This window comes from Rhopalosiphum maidis, chromosome 3 (genome assembly GCF_003676215.2).
Source record: "Rhopalosiphum maidis isolate BTI-1 chromosome 3, ASM367621v3, whole genome shotgun sequence".
NCBI lineage: Eukaryota > Metazoa > Arthropoda > Insecta > Hemiptera > Aphididae > Rhopalosiphum > Rhopalosiphum maidis.
Window position 1 is genome coordinate 58,199,146 of NC_040879.1, and position 20,610 is coordinate 58,219,755.

At 27.1% G+C, this 20,610-nt stretch overlaps 3 protein-coding genes across 3 annotated transcripts; 2 read left to right on the plus strand and 1 right to left on the minus strand.

Annotated features, from left to right (window-relative positions):
• Window positions 1-612: 612 nt before the first annotated feature.
• LOC113558713 (Y-box-binding protein 2-like) lies at window positions 613-4,367 on the plus strand. The gene is made up of 6 exons (XM_026964227.1): window positions 613-936; window positions 2,121-2,184; window positions 2,406-2,439; window positions 3,100-3,355; window positions 3,445-3,584; window positions 4,222-4,367. Exons 1-6 carry the CDS (start codon window positions 861-863, stop codon window positions 4,363-4,365), a joined length of 714 nt encoding a protein of 237 aa, XP_026820028.1. The 5' UTR covers window positions 613-860; the 3' UTR covers window positions 4,366-4,367.
• Window positions 4,368-8,011: 3,644 nt separating this feature from the next.
• On the minus strand, window positions 8,012-10,433 carry LOC113558114 (zinc finger MYM-type protein 1-like). The gene is made up of 2 exons (XM_026963625.1): window positions 10,244-10,433; window positions 8,012-9,975 (listed from the first exon to the last, which is right to left on the minus strand). Exons 1-2 carry the CDS (start codon window positions 10,431-10,433, stop codon window positions 8,012-8,014), a joined length of 2,154 nt encoding a protein of 717 aa, XP_026819426.1.
• Window positions 10,434-13,983: 3,550 nt separating this feature from the next.
• Window positions 13,984-16,780, plus strand: LOC113558598. The gene is made up of 2 exons (XM_026964094.1): window positions 13,984-14,816; window positions 16,179-16,780. The coding sequence occupies exons 1-2, from the start codon at window positions 14,115-14,117 to the stop codon at window positions 16,680-16,682; spliced, it is 1,206 nt and encodes a 401-aa protein (XP_026819895.1). The 5' UTR covers window positions 13,984-14,114; the 3' UTR covers window positions 16,683-16,780.
• The last annotated feature ends 3,830 nt before the right edge of the window (window positions 16,781-20,610 follow it).

A 20,610-nucleotide genomic window follows, 5' to 3' on the forward strand; every position in this document is an offset into this window, starting at 1 on the left:
TTATCTTTACTAGAAGTTAGTGGTAGGTGCCTTTATTACCTACGCCACATAAAATCTCGGCACACGTATTAACCACAATTTAAAATGGAAAATAAATACTTGGCAATTTCAAACAGGGCAATGAGCCTTTTATCAGCCGTGTAGTTCCAAAACTATAACTACTACTGTCAAAGTGTCTACAGCAAACTAGGAATGTTTTCCTAACATACTTCTTTGTGAGACACTTTAACTTTTTATTTCCAGACAGCTGAACCCACGTCGCATATTCGCCATCGTCAAGTGGAAAAACATGTTTTCTAACTGTACTGTCGCTATTACACCAAACCACGCAGCATTTAATAGAAGCCATTATTTAATTAATAACAATTAAACCTTAAAAATAATAATTCTCGTGGCCGTCGCAATAGCAAAAAAATGAGAGGGCAGTCAATTCTATAATTATTAATTTATCAATTATCATGGAAGTACAGAACGTAGATAATAGAATTCGATACTAGCGCAGCCATTGCATCTCTTTTGAGTTACACCAACAGGTACTAGAACTATATTATGTACGAGTTGACACGGTCTGCCCCGCCTTCGCACACACGTGCCAGCAACTCGCCACGTTATAGCGAGTATGAAGTTACGGACGGTGCGCGCGCATCCGTTGACCGTCGACCGTCCTGTGCCTGTTGCGCGTCGTGTGCTGTCGGTGGCGGTCGGCACCGTCAGTTCGACGCGGCGGACCAGCAGCCACCGCCAACCGCCAATCAGCCATCAGTGGAGCACAACGCAGAGAAGGTGAACGTCAGGCAGGAGATAGCGTTGAAGTAATTTTTTTCCATCATAGTTCGATCCTTCTTCGTCTTAACAACAAAATGGCGGAACAAGTCAGTGAAAATAGGAGGACTAGACGGCCACCGCAGAAGCCTGTTGCCCAAAAGCCGGTCATATGTAAGTAATCTACCGCGCGCACGCTCTCTGAGGGGGTGTCAATCGTCCCACGCACAACGGCCGTCGCCGCCATTGACGATTAAGAGGCGACACGTATGATTCACGTGCCTTGTCCGAAGCGCGCGTCATGTCACCATGAAATCGTCGTTCTTAGCCCTCCCCCCCCCTCATGCCCACGCACGTCTCGGGATGATTGTTGTTAGTTTTTTGTTTGTCTGCTCGCTGCCCGCCGATCGCCGATATGACTGCACGCCGCGCGGTATACGCCGTAACGCGCGTCGCGTTCACATCCCCCACGCTATAGGAAGCGTCTGAACTTTGAAATGATAATTTCAATGAAGTTTGAAATCAATAATACTTTAGCGTTTGTTGTCATTTTCGTCATGTAGTATTATTATATCGTATACACGCCGCGCATCGAGATCGTGTCTCCGGACATGTGAACCTCCACCCACACCTCAACCAGGCCACTGCCTCCAATATCACCGGTGATCGGATTAGGTTATGTTAGGTTATGTTAGGTTAGGTTAGGTTATCTGATCGATAAATGAACGTTTTCATACCTATTACGAATGTACGTGGTCGTTGTTATATCTATTACCTTTGTTGTTGTAATGTGTCGTAATGTTGATAATGACGATGTTTATGATGATGATGATTATAATAATAAATAGCACCCGACAACTTACACTCATCTCGGGAATCATTAAATAATAATGACGCTCCCCGTATTTTTAGCCGGATTGCTCGTTAGGTTAGAATAGTGGACAAAACTAAAAATTGCTCCATCCATAAATACATGCGCAGATAATAATATTTAATGCCCTCTCCCCCTTCATGAATAAATAACTTCCGTCACCAAAATCGTATTTACGACATATTTTGTACTTTTGAACCAACAATCGTAAAATTTTTGTGTTCTTATATTAAATGTTTCTCCTATCACAATCAAGCGAAGACGAAGACCAAATTTAATTTAATTTACCATTAAAAACAAACATTAACTAACATTCGCATGTATACTTCATATCACTATAACACTAACATATAATATTAGTATTTCGTAATTTGTCATTAATTAAAAACTGTTGACAAACTTGTAATAGCATGTACAATATGCTAAAACATTTTAAATTTTAATAAATAAAAAAAAAAATATTAAATGTGGACATTTTTTATTTTAGGTATGAAAGTCACCGGCGTAGTTAAACGTTTCCACATCAAACGCGGTTATGGTTTTATTATCCGGTTAGTGTTAATTGGATTTTTGATGCTTAAATAAAATCAAAAACACAAGTTCTTGGGTTATTCTATTTTTTGATTAATATTTTCATAATTGTTTATTTATCAAAAATTATAAACATTTATCTAAATTAAATTTATACATTAAAAACTTCAATATATTTATATATTTATATTTTTATGGTTAATGATAGATTTATTAATTTTTTGTGTTATGTTATTTTTAGTAATGATACAAAAGAAGATGTATTTGTACATCAGGTAATTACAAAACTATGAATATTTATTACTATTTTATTATTTATAAAACTAAAAATGTGCAAAAATTACAGTAAAGATACACTAAATTATGCAATTTAACTTCTAGAAATTTATTATAATTAACATGTACTGTGTTATCAGTGTTTAGTATATAAATATATTTACACAGCTATATTTGAATGATTAAAAAAAATCAACTATAATAGACAATTTTCAAATCATCCAGATACCTTTTAATATACATAATTATTTTATATTTAATCTCAATCTGCACAATTCATGAATATTCTATTTATTTTTTGTTGTGAACGTTCAAATTATAATTTCATATACATTTACAGTTACCTAACCTAACCGAACCTATTTTTCTTTAAATCCAAATTAGTGTTAATTACAATAAATACTCAATGGCAAATAATATTTAATTATTTCAATAATAAATTACTGATTTCTTATAAAACCAAAACAAAAAATTGTATTAGATCAAAATATTGATGAATGGTATTTTGATTTTAGTTATTTAGAAATTATGAATTGCACTGCTATCAGGTTTAAGTTTTTTTTTTATATTGTCTTAACTATATGATATTATTAATAAAATAAAGTTTGAAGTATAATTATAGAAATGTTTTCTCAAACATATGCTCTAATTAATTTTAGTCTGCTATAATCAAAAACAACCCAAATAAAATTCTACGAAGTCTTGCTATTGGGGAAACCGTAGAATTTGATATTGTGGAAGGTGAGAAAGGTTATAATGCAGCAAATGTTACTGGCCCTAATGGGGACCCTGTAAAAGGATCACCTTATGCAGCTGAAAAAAAGGAGAATAACCATGGCCAGTGGTCTTATGGACGTCGTCCTAATACTCTTACAGGATATGGGGGTCAACCTTTAAGAGATAGTAGTCCAAGTGGTATGTACCAATATTATCATTAATGTATATAATTATTTATTTTTAATTAATTCCTTCATTTATGTGATTTTTAAAATCATATTGTACAGGTTGCAAGGAAGAAACTATAAATGAAAAAGGGGAACAACCAAGACGTTATCGCCAACCATATCAACCGAATTGGTATAATAGCTATCGTGGACATCAAAGAGGTCCACCGCCAAATAGAGGAGAAGGTGGTGATTGCAATGTAAGAACTATTTATAATATTATAATTAATAAAATACTTATTATTTCTATTTATAAAGTATGATATAAATTTAGGTTTTATGAATTATTGATTTATTAGTTCATTATTAAAGTACCTAGTTTCAATTTTTAAAATCTTAAAATTATAAAACTAACATTTATATTGAACATTTATTAGGAAATTATATATTCAGGGCTGTTTGGTTTTTTGATTTGCTGACTTTGTTTGAGATGCATGGATTTTACAAAACGATTTTTGGAATTATATATCTACATAATATGATGAAAAGTATTTCAATATTCAAGTTATTTCATTGCATATGTTATAATTTAATAAATTATGAGAAATAAGGATTTCAGCCTAATTAACTAAAAAGTCATTTTAACTTGTTCAAAATGACATAACTTTTAAAAACAGATACATTTATTTATTTATTAATGGCTTTTTGAAAATAATGACAATACACAAAAAGGAGTTCAAACATTATTATTATAACCGAGTTCTAATAACATGGATATGTGAATAGAATTATTATGTGTAATTAAGAATGATAAATTATTAACTATATATATTTATACCAAATTTAATATTATGTCTAAAACTAAAAAATTACATTAATTACATATTTTGATTTTAGAGTGGAGATAACTACGGATATGATAGTTCACCTCCTGGTAGAGGCAGAGGTCGTGGGATGGGTGCTCCCAGGCGTTTGTTTAGACGAGGCAGTGGATTTAGAGGGGTTCGTGGAACAGGAGATTCATCTAGAACACCGGTTTAATCTATTTGTGTGTCGGTACTTATGTATCAGATATTATGTTTATTATAAAAAAACAAATACATATTTTTCAAATGATGCTGTCTTTTAAAATAATAATAGAGTTATTTATGTTTTAAAATCCGGTGATAAACTGAAATAGTTTAAATCATTTATTTTATTTTAATCTATTAAAAAATTCAGCTTTATCGTAATATTGTACAATATTGAAATTATTTATAATTTTCCATTACATTTTTATTTTAGTATAAAGATAATTAATAAGACATATTAATAATTAACATTATGACATGGTAAATTCAATTAAATTGTTGTATTAAGCTTTTAAAGAAATATTAATTGGAATAAGAGATGTTAGTATTTAAAAGTTAAGTTAAGAAAATAACCATAAGTAATAGAGAAGAAAAAAATCAGAACAATAATTCATCCATTTAAATTTATTATCATAATAATCATATATTACCTAATTACCTATGTGTATTCACCGCAATGATATATTTATATAAAGTTAAATAAATATTTCAAAAAAAAATATTAAACTATTAATAAATAAACGATATTTATTGATTATAAATTGTTATATATTATCTAATTTCTAATAAAACATATTGATTAAACCCTTTGGATAATTATTAATCAATCAAAAATAAATATTAAATTATTATTAATAGGTAACCTAATAATATCGTATTTATCATATTTTGATTATTATTGTCATATGTAGTCTGAACATGTATAATATATCTGCACTATTGTCTTACAAATCTTATTATAATATTATATTAAGCATCATAGTGCACCATCACCTAAATTTTAAAAGACCATTACTTAAAAATTATGTTTTTTTCATATCATTTCCTACTACACAATAAAATTAATAGTTATATGTATATAATTATTATGTAGTCATAATACATCTTATCAAATATTACTGAACAAGTTACTAAATTTGTAAATTTTTGTTTTCCTTAGTAAATAAATATAAAACATATTATTTAATCAAGCTGAAGCATACCGGTGTACTATTGCCTGGTGTTACTTGTGTAACAGTGTGTGTAGTTATGTCTAATAATTTAGGTGTTCTGGTACATATTTCTGAACTTTTTTCGTTTGTTAAAATATAATTGAGATTTAAATAAAAATAATGATTCTATTATTAAAAAAAAAAAAATATATTTACCAAGATTAACATCGGAAGATACTAATTTGTTTTCAATGATGTTTTCATTACTATCTTTATCAGAGTTTAAATTAAATTTTGGTACTATAAAAACAGAACATGATTATATATATAATACTTCTACCTTGCTGATATTATTCATTTGAAACAATAATAATTAATGAATAACAAATATATTGTCACTTACCATTCTTATATTTATTAGTTACACTTGTCGATGATATATCATAAGACAGCTGTTTAACTATTGATAGTTTTTGTTGACTTTTAAGTTCTTTAAAAAAATGTATATTTATATATTTCATCTTAAAAATAACATTCAATAGATATTTAAATATTGTAATACCTTTGTTACAAATAAAAACTTACTTTTAAACTTTTTTGGAGAAGTAGACCAACCCATCAACCTGCATATTTTAATTTATGATTATACTTATTAATGTTATTGGATTTTTCATCATCAGAATCTAAATAAAATAATAATTGTAATAGTTAAGTCATACAAATTAAAATAGATATTTTATTATTTAATCAGGTAGGTAAAGGAGAAAAAATAATAACTTGAATACTCGGGACAATCTGAATATGACTAATAATTTATTTATTTTTTTTAACTTTCTCTTGATCTTTAATTCACCAGTATAATATGACAAATAACTTTGATTGCACCCTTTTTCTGTCAAATTATTAGCTTCTTCAAATGATTCTATGTATAGTAGAAAAGGTATCAAATTTTAATAGTCTTAAATAGCAAAGGAATTTATAATTAAACAATAATTTTTACTGATAGGTATTTTTTTTTAAGAACTCTCGCTTTATGATAATCAAATTCAATTTCATTAGGAATAGTTTTTAGTTGTATATATTTCTTAATCAAAACTTCATTTTTTGGTCATGCACAAGATCCAAGGCGGCGAATTAGAAAGTGCCTATAAGCGAAAAAACCTTAAATACGCCACTGAAAATACATATAATATAATAAGATATTATATAGATTCATGATAGTTGTAATTAAATGTAATTATTTATTATTGATAACTTATCGACTACGTAGCAACGAAATAAAGCCAGACTCTTTGGGAGATGGTAAAAAGAAAAATTTAACATCATTCAATCTGCGACAAAACCGATTGGATACAATATACAAACAGCAACAAATTATTTTATATACCTAACTACCTATTGTATATAGTGCATGCTATATTTGAGCATTCCTATTTGACCACTTATTTTTATTTTATATTTAAATTTATAATCGTTTAAAACAATTAGTTGTTTATCATTCTGACTAAATATTGTTGTAAGTTCCATATTAAATTAAATATTTGACTGCACAGCATTTCTTAAACTACCTATTTCTTGTAGTGACATCTTACAATAGTAAATACGTAGTAATAAGTAGTATTATCACTTGTGATAATCCTTTACTTATAAAGAAACCGATATTTAGTATATTGCGTTTGAACTTAAAAATAAATTTGGATTTTCCTTACCAATTTGTATCCAACGAATCTAGAAAAAAAACGAAATTATAAATAAATGCCATATAATAAAATATAATACGACAAAAAACGTTAAATGCAGTTAACTTTAAAATTTCAAATAAGGCTACTGTTTATCTTAATGATAAATATAACTATAGGCTAATGGCTTGTGGTGTTGAAGTCTTACTTCTAATATAAATATAAATATATAACTTACATATTAAAAAAAATAATATAAATATAAAGTTTATTTCAACAAGCGAACTTTTAAATTTCTATGTAATTTAAAAATATTTTATTTATGACAATTATTTTAATAACGTTTTGTCGTTTTTTACAGGATTACTGTATCCAACATAGGTAACATAAATAATTAAACGATATAATGTACATAATAATATAATATAGATTATAGGTAAATATTAATATATGTATATAGCTATACCTAATACGTGTTATCGTATCGGTATGCACATAGTACGTACATATATATATTACTTATGTAAAATAAATTGCCACAGTTAACATATTGAATTTTAGAAAAGGTGCAGTTTTTTCACAGTTTACATATAGCTGACTATTTAAATTATAAATAAAAATACAATTATAATAATAATGATTATCATTTAATTTTAGTAGTTTATATTTTTTGGGTCTATAATACATTTTATTTAAAATAGGACGTTAATCTTACCCATCTTCCACGGAACAAGAGTGTCGTGTACTGTGTGCAGGGCCGGATTTAGGAATGTGGGGGCCCTGGACCCATCCTTAGAAGTAGATATTTTTTTCGATTACATAATAATATATTTAATAACCAAAATTCCAAATAACTAGAATTTTGGTTAGGAAAAAACAATGATTTGTTGTAATGAAACAATAAAGATAATAAATAAGCAAATTGCATTTATTAGATTATAATATGTACTATCAATCATCATAATATATGTACAGAACTTAAATAATAATTGTTATAATAATATATTCATATGATCACTTTGCGAGATTTTGTTGCCGCAAATTTTTCAACTACTTGAGAAAAATCTAATGATCTAAGTATGTCACTTTCAATACTTAACAATGCAAGTTCTGATAGTCGTCTTTGTGTCATCGAAGTTCGTAGTCGGTTTTTTATTAACTTCATTTTTGAAAATGATCGTTCTCCACTACAGTTGGACACCATCAAAACCAAATATATACGCAGTACTACTTCTATATTAGGAAATGTACATTGTAAATTATTTTCCTCAATAATTCTGTATAAAAACATTTCCCATTGCTCATTATCTTTACGTGTTTCTATATATATTTTTACAAATGAACCGAACTGTCTAAGTTCGTTACCGAGTGAAGATTCTAAATCATTAGGATAAATGCTAACAAGATAATTTGCAGCAGATTCTAGCTCAGAAGTTTCTAATTTTTCAATTTTATTTAAAAAACCAAAACGTTGACAAATTGTTTCATAAGCACCTATTCTTTCGGTTAATGATACTATCAATTGATCAACTACTGAAATAAAGCTTTCTATTCTAAATTTTTCTTTTGGTGATAACTTGGTTGTTGCTGTTTGATTACTATTTAATGAACCTAGTCTTACATTTTTTTTCCGATTATGAATTTGCGCATAATCTTTTGATCCTGACATTTCTTTTGCTTTTTCTTCGTATTCTTCATATTTATTTCGTATTTCTCGAACAAATGATAAAAGAGAATTAAGGGCATTTACAGCAGTTTGAAGAACTATTTTCGGGTCTTGTAAAAGATGGCTTGTTAAATCAAACCTCTCTAAAATATCATTCCAAAAAATTGCATAAAATGCCACTTCAAGTTGACACATTGATTCATAAAGTTTTTTGGATTCGATTTTAACAATTTCTTTTTGATCAAAATCGTTTGAAATTTCTACTAAAGCTTCTTTTATATAATCATAACTAAATACAACAGCTTTTGTTGCATCTGCACGACATGACCATCGGGTTTCATTCAAATTCTTTAAAACGTAAACACGTTTATTTTTATCTATGCAAGCTAATTTTTTTGTTAAAAGTGAATAACGTATGGGAGTTGCAGTAAAAAACACGTAAAGATTTTGTATGAAATCAAAGAAACGAATAGCTGCAATACACGAGTTGGCTGCTGTTTTCCCAACTAAATTTAACGAATGACCACAACAAGGAACAAATTCTGCGAATTCATTTTTATTTTTAATTAAGGCTTGCATACCTTGATATTTTCCACTCATGTTTGCCGCATTGTCATATGATTGACCACGGCAGTCAATCAATTCAATTTCATGATGGTCCAAAAATGTAATGAGAGTATTTGCCATTTCAATGCCAGTGTGGCCACAATTTGGTAGAAATGTTAAAAATCTTTCTACTGGATTCATTTTTTCCATATAGCGTACTACTATAGTCAATTGATCTATATGTGCTTCATCGGGAGTAGAATCTACAGATACCGAATAATATTTTGATTTTTTAATTCTTGTTATTATTTCGCCTAATACTTCTTTAGCCATAAGATCAATTAATTCTTCACAAATAGTTGATGAAAGGTAATTTGTGTGACCACTTTTTTTATTCGCATGATCTTTTATATGAGCTGACAGAAATGGATCAAACTCCGCCACTAATTCAAGAATTCCAAGATAATTTCCATTTCTTGGTGAACCAATTATTTCGTCATCTCCTCTAAATGCTAAGCCACGTTCTGAAATCAATTTGATTGTGCTAATTACTCGCTTTAGAACTTGGCGCCAATAGGAAGATATTTCTGTTATCTGTTTTTGAAGTTGTTGATCTAGACAATCATTTTCTCTCGCTCGATGATTTATTGCAATAATTGCTTCAAGATGATGTTTTGATGTTTCATGTTGGGATAACTTTTCAGCTGCATGCTTCCAATCACAAAATCCATCACTAGATAACTTTCCATTTTTTGTCCCTAATAGTTTGCAAATATAACAATACAATTTACCAGTAATTGGAGAGAAACATAGCCAATTACGATTAATAACTTCTCTATTTTTAGTTATCCGTTTGAAAAAATGTATAGAACATTTTCTAGTATTATTTGCAGAGCGATCAACCCGATTTTGTAGAAAAGATTTTGTTTCTAATAACTTTTCATCGCAGTTTTGCAAGTTTGTTAAACCTTGTTTTATCCAGTATTTTATTAGTATTTATATTAGTAGAATTTTGAGGCCAAATACCAACATCATTTTTAAAACCAATAAAAGAGTTTGAAATTTCGGGTTCTACGATGGGTTCATTTTCTATAATATTGGTATTTTTGGCATTTAATTCAAGATGTTCAGAATCATCATTTGATTTTTTTTTTTCTATAGATGAATTATTCTCCGCTGTTGAGCTAGACTGTTGAATTACTACATTTTCACACATAGTTTCATTTTCTTTGGAGGTTAAAATTTCAACATTTTCATTAGTAATATCATTATTTAAAACATTTGTTAACTGCCTCGAAGAAGAAAAATAGTTGGTCAGTTTTGGAATTTGGGAAATAACTTCTTCTATCTGTTTATCACGTTCTACCTTCAATTTTCTTTTTTGTGCACCAGAAGTATATATACGAGGTTTTGTATGACGATCGTTCATAATTTTGGTTAACGAAGAATTTATGACTATAATAGAGTAAAAGATATTTATATTTTTTATTAATTATATAATAATTAATTGACGATTATAATTTATAATATATAATAATTAATAATAATTAAATATTTTAATAATATAATATAAATATAATTACGTTAAAGTGTAACGTTTTCACAATAAACTACATCTCAATCCGACGACGACAGAAACTTAATAGAATTTGATAATGTACAAATTAAATAAAATACGAGACACAAATTTCATTAAATCGATTCGAAATTACTTAGAATATTTACAAAATACACATTTAAGTATTCAGTGTATGTTTCAATCTGGTAGGATTATTATTTTAAAAATAACAATTAAATAACTAATATCGACGAAAAATCGTCAAAATTTAATTTGTCTTGTGTGAATTTCTAACTTTTTTCGCGTATTTGCGGTAAAAAATTTTAATCATTGGAAAGAGGAAGTTCTAGAAAGTCTTAGATTATATTTTCAAGTCTTTACTTAATAATAATATACATATAATACAATAAATAATAATACATTAAACTAACCTGGATAAATATCACGATCAAAATATTATACCAAAATATACTAGCGTGGTTGAAGAGTGTACACGTCTACTGCATCAAATATGAAGGTACAAATGAAATCTTTATCTACGTTATCGTCGGCTATCGCATATTTTTATTTATAACTTAATCGGTACGTATTGTTGTATTTATCTACAACAGCGGCTAGGCGGCTTGCTACACAAGTTGTATGTGTATATTTATAACTTGTTTTTTTTTTTATCAATATTTAAAACCATACCAAATTACGAATATTATTCAATCGGGATTATCCTATGCTATACATGTCCATAATAATCGATTTTAAATTTATATTTGTAAACTCGCAACTTATTTTTATGAATTTATAATATAGGTACAAGTATATTAATAATAAGATTTATTTATATATTTATGACAGTATCAACGATTAAACATTTTTATTGAAGTTGTAGTTTTATCTATTTTTAAAATATTATATTATCGCGTTTTATATTTAAAAAAATTCCACTGAGAAGAGGCCCTCATTTTGTGGGGCCCGGGGCCCCCTGGGCCCTCTCCTAAATCCGGCCCTGACTGTGTGTATAGTGTCTATAAATGTATGTTGTAATAACATGTAATGTATCGTAAGATTTAACAAATAGGCATATACATTTACATACCATATTGTATAATGACTTATATGTTCAAAATTATTTGTATGTATGTATTTCAATGCTTTATTTTTTTTTCAAATATAGATATTTATACTATTAAATTCTGTCATTTTTAGTTTCCCTATTCCAAAAAAATAAATAAAAAATGTATGAGATAATTCACTAAATGATCATACATAATGCTTTAAGAGTGTTACAAATTACAATTAACAAATAATAATATTCATAATTACATGGACATAAATAGGAAAATGTTGGGGGAGGCTTAGCCCTCTCTGAACTACCTTAAGCTCTCCCTAAGATATGTACATAATTATAATACTACACATTTTAGTATATAGCCAATATAAATTATAATAAATAATATTTATAGTTTATAAACTAAACAATTTGCTATAAGCAAACTTCAAGATTTGAAGAATCTAATGGATTAACTTATACTTCAAACGGCCAAGGTGTTCAAAGTTTTCAAGTAGAAAAGTTCGATAAGTATCGATGTGTAATAGTTATGTACCTACTGACTCGTATTGAAGTCTGCGTCTAATATGGGTCTGGTACGTATATTGTACTATGTATGTATAATTTCTTGTACGCTCTTGAAAATTGAACTCATTCTTTCTTGAAAATCTTGAATTTCAAGATTTCGAGTAGGATGTAAATATCTAAAGAAGTGACTAGATTATACATCATAATATTTTATAATAAATTGATGTCTACTTGATAAAAAATATTTAAAACAAAAATGCAAATGTAAATTATAATTACAGGCTCCAATTATTATAAAATACAAATTATAATATATGTATTATATTATATGCCAACTCTAAGAAAAATAACATTTTAATTCATAATTTTAATTGTTTTAAGGCATTTTGTATTTAACACTTTAACGGATTAATGTCTTTAAGAGGAAGTCTCACCCTCGTGTGATGTCTCAGTCTTACACACGTACGACATGGTAAATTTTCGTTCACTAGTTTCAATTATGAGCAGTTTCAAATATTTAATAATTTCATACTCATAACTCACCTAAAAATTAAAATATCGTAAAAAGCCAACGAGAGAACACAGATAATGTTCTTACCTAAAAGTTTGATAATAGGTCAATTCAGTATTCACTCTAATATTAAGGCTTAAGGGGATTCGATACCGTGATTTTCTGTTTTTGTCTAACGCACGCGCGATATAGGATTTTAGTCACACTTTTGCCAATCATAACAATTGATCTAATGAAGCGATAAGAATTCTAAAAACAGATTTGAATTTTTCGTTGAATCTACTTGAAATTTACTTTCCCAGATTTTTGACTTTTTGATTTTAACTTCGTCAAAAATTGAAATACGTCAATTCTTAATTACTCTTTTCTAACATATTTCTTTTTAGGAGTTTGGAGGAAAATATCAAAGCTGTGAGAAAGTCGATTTCAAATAGACTTGACGTCAAATTCAAATCTGTTCTCAGAATTCTTATCGCTTCATTAGATCAATTGGTATGTTTGGCAAAAAACATGTCTAAAATACTATATCACACGTGTGTTAGACAAAGACAGAAAATCACGGAATGGTGTCCTCTAACGTATTTTATTAGTACAAACAAATTTAGCTATACAAAAAATCAATAAGTTCTCATTTTTTTAATGACACTGAATTTTAATTCTACAATAGTTAAAAGTAAAGAAAAATTCAAATTGCATTTCCAAACAGCGAGTGACCGAAAGTGTTTAAAGAAAAATGTTGTGTCTTGCGTCTTATTAAATAATAGCTTATTTGGTCGTATTGCTTGACATCGGACCACTACTCTCTCTACTACACTATTGAAAATGGTTAACGATAATTTACCATGTCGTACGTGTGTAAGACAGAGACAACACACGCGAGTGAGACGTCCTCTTAAGCAGTATGAAAACATGGGCCTTTATAGGGCAGGAAGCGCGCTCTGGTGTCTATACGGCTGTGGTAATAATTTCAATGAAGAGTGTGTACGCACTGGGGTCCTGAGTGACGACACCTCATATAAACTATATAGGCATCCATCTTGTTGAATACTCATCACTGAGATAGAGCAGTCTTATCTTTGTTCATGATACTATAATAATTGTTATTTCCCGCGAAACGCTGTAATACCGATAGCTGAAATCGAGAAAAAGAAGTTATACGAGGTACGACCGTCTCGCGGATGTTGTATACTGTAAACGTCGTAGAATTCGTATTTTGATTAATCGCGAACGTACGTATTGTATTCGAATACTAATAACGATGTTAGTCCGGTGTACGCTTGCTACGCAAGATTTAAACATTCCACAGTTGAATGCACGGCCGCTCAAATCATGCGTGTTGACCAAAAAAATAAACGACCGTTATTATCTGTGCGTTAAGAACTCAATGTATCCGAATAATGAATACTTCAACTTGGCCATGGTGAAAAAAATCTACCATCAATTCGTTGCAGATGGGAAGATGGGATTGGAATTCATAGAGCCCAAAAAAATATTGATGATAGATTCCCAAGACAAGTCAGATGTTTACACGTTGTACACTCAAATTAAGGATATTGTTGATGGTAAAAAAGTGAACATTGCTACATGTCAAATGCCCAAGACGGTATCTAATAAAAAAGCTGTTGTTAATCGTTTTGATCCAACAGCTCTCAAGTTTGTAGCTGTTGATCGTTTTGACAACCGTGTATTGAATATGAGACATCTGACCACACTTGTGCTAGAAAATTGTGAATTACCAACGATCCCTGTAGAAGTTGGTAGTTTACCGATTACATATCTCAGCATATCGGATAGTAAACTTCCAACCAATCAAGATACGTTCTGGAATTGGACGTCTATAACAACAATTTGTGATACATTAACGACTTTAAAAATGGATTCTATAGGCATTACAAGATTACCGTTTGAAATAACGTTCCTAAAAAATCTACAAACTTTATCTACAACCAAAAATGAACTGGTAATTTAGTAATTGTATTACTACTTTTGTTTAATAATTGTCTTTTTTACAATGCACTTAAAAACTATGATTTTGTTCTCTGATTAACTGTGGGTAGTTATGTTATATTTCATATTATTTTTCAAATGCATTGTGTTTTGAATGCATATTTTCTGTTGCATCTACCTATTCGATACATAATAAGTAATGTTACTTTAGTATACTTGGTGTTCTTAGTTTTTTGTGTATTGTACATGAAAAGATTTTAAAAAAATATTAATTTTGAGAATTTAGGTAAAAGTCTAAAAATTCATTATTCTTCATTAATCTTGAACTTGGAATTATATGTATTTAAAAATTAATATAATATATGATGTAAAGAAAAAGTGACAACCTAAATATGCAGTTATAAAAATTATGTTTATTTTTTATATAATTACTCGATAAAAAAAATGTTTATTACTATGTCAGGAGAATCAGTTTCAAACTTTATATAATTTACAATAATAAATTTTCAAATACGTACTTAAATTCAAACAATTTTTTAATATATTTAAATCATTAACTGCAATATTCTATTAACTCAACTAATGATAACATTATTAACAATAACAACGATAATATTTACTGTTCTTTTTTTTTTTTAATTCAATTAAAATGTATTTATTTTTCTTTTTTCATATTTATTAGGTTGTTGTGTTGATTCACTATTGGTTTTGTTTCTCTAACATGTAGAATTTTCTGTCAACAGAGTAAATCTAGTATTGTTAACATTAATATTAGAAATTATTGTGAAATATCATTAACTTAAAAACATTATCTGTGTTTGTATTTTGACGTCTTATTATATTTCAATTTTTATGCAAGTTATAATTATTTAAAATATTATAATTTAAAAATAATGATGTAACTATATCTATAAAAAATTAAAACATTATAAAAAATCTAAAATAAAAACAAATAATGGTATCAATTTTAATTTTGATGGTAGGTTAATTCAATTTAATATTAAAACCAACAAAACAAGATTAATTCTACTAAATGTACATCTGATACTTATGTGTATAGAGCGAGCTTCAATTTAAAAAATTAATAAGTAAATTTATTGATTTATTTGATGTTAAATACATAAATCTTCCAAGTATGCATAATTAAACTTGGTATTTAAAATTAGTGTTATACAAACGTTACAAAGCATTTGCAAATGCATATAATTTCAGGCTCTTGATTTATAATTCTAAAAAGACAAAAATTAATTATACTTTTTGTTATTTATTATTATTATGCAAAACTCATGCTTTATTTTACGTACAAAATAAATTTAAATAGCTAGTTGTTTTAATCTAATGAGTAATTAAAAAAATATTGTTGTTTTTTTTCTAGTCATATTTGCCTCATTTCATCGGTGAACTTAAGAAACTCAAAAACTTGTTTGTTGCTGAAAATTTGTTAGTATACTTTCCTCATTGTTTATCTTCTAAAATTTTTAACAAAGTGGATCTATCAAATAACTTATTTCTCTTGCCGAGAATTCAACCATACGATGATCACTTACTTCGATATTTGGCTATATCGGGTATTGTAAAGGAAGACGGTTGTGAAAATGCAGTACACTCATTATATCATTTGGCATTATACAATTTGATGGATAATCGTGTACCATTCAAAAGACAGGATATACCCTACACATTATGGATATACTTTAATTTAGCGGGTCGTTGTAGTGTGTGTGATAGATGGACACTACCACATTACTGTCAAATAAGTTATACACGTTCATTACCTAGAGCAGAACATTTAATAAAAGATCAAGCACTCAATAATATACCATGGCAATCAATGACTTGTGGTTTTCCAAATAATTGTATAATACAGGAGGAGGTTTAGTATAAGCTATATTTATTTATCAATATGAAAGTATCGGTATAACTATTTATTAAGTGGTCAATAGTAAATTACAGATTCAATTATTACTATTATTTATTGTTTTATCATGAAACCAATAATTAACTAACTATACTACAACTATAAACAAATTAAACAATTGTAAAAGTTTATTATTTTAAACAATAATTTATAAATAAATGGTTTTTTTTTTGTTTTTCATTTGAATTAATTGTAACTGTCTAAAATAATAATTTGATTTATGTTGGTTTTTTATTTTATATTGTATTTTCTGTATTAACCATACTAGATTATCTGATTATATATGTTAATACATGCTATGATATTAAAATAGCCCACTTTAATTGTATTAAAAGTATGAACTTTCTTACAAGATGTTTTTTTAAATTTTTATGCAAAAATAGTTAACAAATATTTTTCTTACTATAATTTATTATGATAAAAATTGATAATTATATTTAAATTAATAAAAATGCAATACATCATATTTTATAGTTATTTGTACTAATTTTAATGAAGGATAGAAAGATTTTGCGGATAAATCAAACAATAACTGTAAATGTACTATGTATTTTTAATTTAAATGTCGTGTTGTACAAAATATGATATAATCTAGTTTATTATTTTAAAGTACATGAAATTAAGTATAATTTTCATTTGAAAAGTATATAAAGTTAAAAACTAATTAAGTATTTTTATAAAATTAATAAAATGGTATTATTTATAGTTTGACAATAGTTTGCAACTATTTTGTTGTTCTACACTGAACTATATATAATATACACATATATGTCAACTGTATTAACTTTTTAATATATTTCTGTTGATTAATTTATTTGTATTAATAATTATTATGTTTATGTTTATGTCATAAATGGGGACATATTAAAATATTACTTATTGTTGTGTATTGGTATAGTTCTGAAGTGAAATAAAATAAAGATAATTTCTTATATGGTTGTACATTTTATCTTTTATATATGAAAGCTTAGAGTTAGCCAAATCTATTGACAACTTTTTTAACTTAGTTGAAGATAATGGTTTCTGTTTTGTGAATACTTGCAAGGAATAGGTTTGATAAAAATAACTAATTATTTAAAATATTTATTACATATTTATATCTTTTTAAATACTAATCATTTATAAATATTATAAGACATATTGTTGAGTTACAATAGTGGCTGTATTATAGTTTGATTTTCTACTAAGTATAAAATAATAAAATGTATTGACTACTAACATGCAATTGATCTTGTTTGTTTCAAATAATTTAAATCAACTAAATAATTAATATACATTTGACAATAAGTGTTATTAACTGTTAAATAAAGAGTGTAAGTGTTTTCGATAATATTGAACATTTTAGACAGTCTTGATGATAAAATATAAAAAAATTGATCAAAACGTGTTTAATTCATTTATGTGATATAATTCATATAGCACTTATGATTAATAAAAAGCAAAATAACATGGAAACCTGTAAATATGTCAAAATTGGCAAATTACAATTTTGTAAACGAAGTCGGGGAAATGTAAAACAAATTTTTGTCATACTTTAAAAGTTCTGAGACTTACAAAAAAAAAAATGCATTTTCTAATACTTTCAAGTTCTAGTTAATATTGTTAATAATATTGAATTGAAAAAATTAATTAAAAAATATAAGAAAATCATATCCAAGTAAATTGCATAACAAATTTAAATATGACTTTACATAAATAGGTTTATATTTAAATTAATACAACTGGCAAAAGATTGATACTTAAATCAAAATAATAATAATGAATAAATGTGCATAGTGCGTTATTGATAAGTTATAAAGTACATTCGGGAGCGCTTTACTCCATAGACTATTCTTCTTCATTTTATAAGTTAATACTACCGCCATTCTCAAGAGCATTGACTTCATATTCAATTGCCAATAAAAATTGTAGTTCATTATCACTGTTTTCAGCAAATTCTTCTATGAGTTTTATAAAATAATCTTGCTGGGCAAGTGATGTATTCGCACAGTTATTAAATACTAATATGAATGATTTAAGATACAACTTATGAATTATATTATTATTAATTAATAAATAAATACCGATCACCAATATTACTTATTAGTATTAATATAATTTAATGTTTCACATTTTTGTGAAATATTTCAGACTTCCAACACTATGTATATTATATTATATATATGCTCTTCATTTTCTTAAGATATATTCAAAAACATGCTTTTATAATAGCAAAAATTGGCATAGTCAAAAACTGATGTTACTTAAATATTCTCAATTTACCTACTGATGTTTTTTGTTATTTTTTCTCATTATTCAAAAAAAAAAAATAATATGGGAAAAATATGCACCGTATACTAAAAAAACATTGTTAAACAAATATATTCTTCACTTTGATTGGAATCAGCATAAAAGTAAAAATGAAACTACTTAAAAAAATCTAATTTATTTGTTTGTTGTAGCCTTATAGGTATTATGCATTATTAAATTTACTAATAAATAAATAAAAAAAAATTAAAATTAAATCAAATAACCCCAATTAATATTGTTATTTAACCTAAACTTTAAGTACAACTATATATAATATTTATTTCGATCTAGGTACCTATCTTAGAAAAACTAATTAATAAGTTTTTGTTGTTTCCAGAATTCTTCTCGGCTGTTCAAAAACCATCTTTTGCCTCAGAGAATATATAGTTATCGTTTTCTTGAATGGCACTCACAATATCAATATGAAAAAAATATACGACTTACTATCAAGCTAAATTTGGTAAAGACAATTATTAAAATTGTAATATTGTAATCGGAATAACGTAATGTATAGAACACAATAAAATAAATCCCAAATCAGGTTAAGCTAGGTTGTTAATTTTTATAAGAATTTGATCTAGAATTTTGATGGTTATTTTCCTCAATTTCCCCAAGTGTATACACCCTATTCTCCATTAGTTAAAGAAGAATTGGTGACATATCAAGTATCACAAAAGGCCAGGAGTCCAATCATTGTAGAAATGAGGAAAACTGACAAAATGTCAATCTTGTATATTAAACTGAAAGATTTGTTAGGGATTTAATTAGACTCATTTATATTGGAGTTGAATGGAGATGAAGTTAAGTACATGGATACAATGAAAAGCTTGGATTTTAAAGGAGATGAATGTATTTTCCTCTATTGAAAAAAAATCAACATAAGAATCACATTATAAAATTATAATGTTATATTTAATATAAGCTAAAGGGGCTACAGCTCCCCCCCCCCCCCGTTGATTTCTTTTTATATTGTTTTGAAATATTTTAAGTTAAATATGAAAATTGTCTTACAAATTTTAAATATTTAAAATAATTAATACGTTCGGCAATTGTAAACTGTGCCCAAAATACAGGTAAATAAAAAATCACACATGTAAACTGCACCAGAGTAAAATTTTAAAAATCAATAGCTATATTTTTGTAAAATTATTTTTAATGTATGCTTAATTTGTTACAGCCATATTACATGAATAATTAAAATTAAAATTAAATTAAGAATTAAAAAAAGATGTATAATATTAAAAAGTAAAATAATAACAAATATTACAAATAATAGCATATTGTAGATACATACAATATATTCATAAATTGGAGCTTGACCAATATTATATTTATTAATTAAATTTTGTAACTTTTCACCTTTTTTTTTGTTTTGGAATTTTATATTTTGGTATTCAAAGGGTTCATTAATACTATTTAGTTTGATATATATTTTTATTAGAATTTCTTTTAGTTTTTCTATAAACATGAAAATATATGGACGAGTTGTATAAAATCTATAATTAAAGTGAGAATGAAAATACTTGCATGCATTAGTGGTTAAAGTTGGTTCTGCTAATGCTTGAGCCCGTACTGAACAGGTGGATATTAGGATAGTTTG

What these genes read in the sequence shown, in the direction of transcription:
- LOC113558114 (XM_026963625.1), bottom strand. Translation starts at nt 10,433, where the DNA reads ATGTGTGAAAATGTAGTAATTCAACAGTCTAGCTCAACAGCGGAGAAT. An exon ending in TGGTTTTAAAAATGATGTTG is followed by an intron (nt 9,976 to 10,243) that starts GTATTTGGCCTC and finishes GCAAACTATTAG; the next exon opens with GGACAAAAAATGGAAAGTTA.
- LOC113558713 (XM_026964227.1), top strand. Translation starts at nt 861, where the DNA reads ATGGCGGAACAAGTCAGTGAAAATAGGAGGACTAGACGGCCACCGCAG. An exon ending in TGCCCAAAAGCCGGTCATAT is followed by an intron (nt 937 to 2,120) that starts GTAAGTAATCTA and finishes TTTTTATTTTAG; the next exon opens with GTATGAAAGTCACCGGCGTA. An exon ending in GAGAAGGTGGTGATTGCAAT is followed by an intron (nt 3,585 to 4,221) that starts GTAAGAACTATT and finishes TTTTGATTTTAG; the next exon opens with AGTGGAGATAACTACGGATA.
- LOC113558598 (XM_026964094.1), top strand. Translation starts at nt 14,115, where the DNA reads ATGTTAGTCCGGTGTACGCTTGCTACGCAAGATTTAAACATTCCACAG. An exon ending in CTACAACCAAAAATGAACTG is followed by an intron (nt 14,817 to 16,178) that starts GTAATTTAGTAA and finishes TTTTTTTTCTAG; the next exon opens with TCATATTTGCCTCATTTCAT.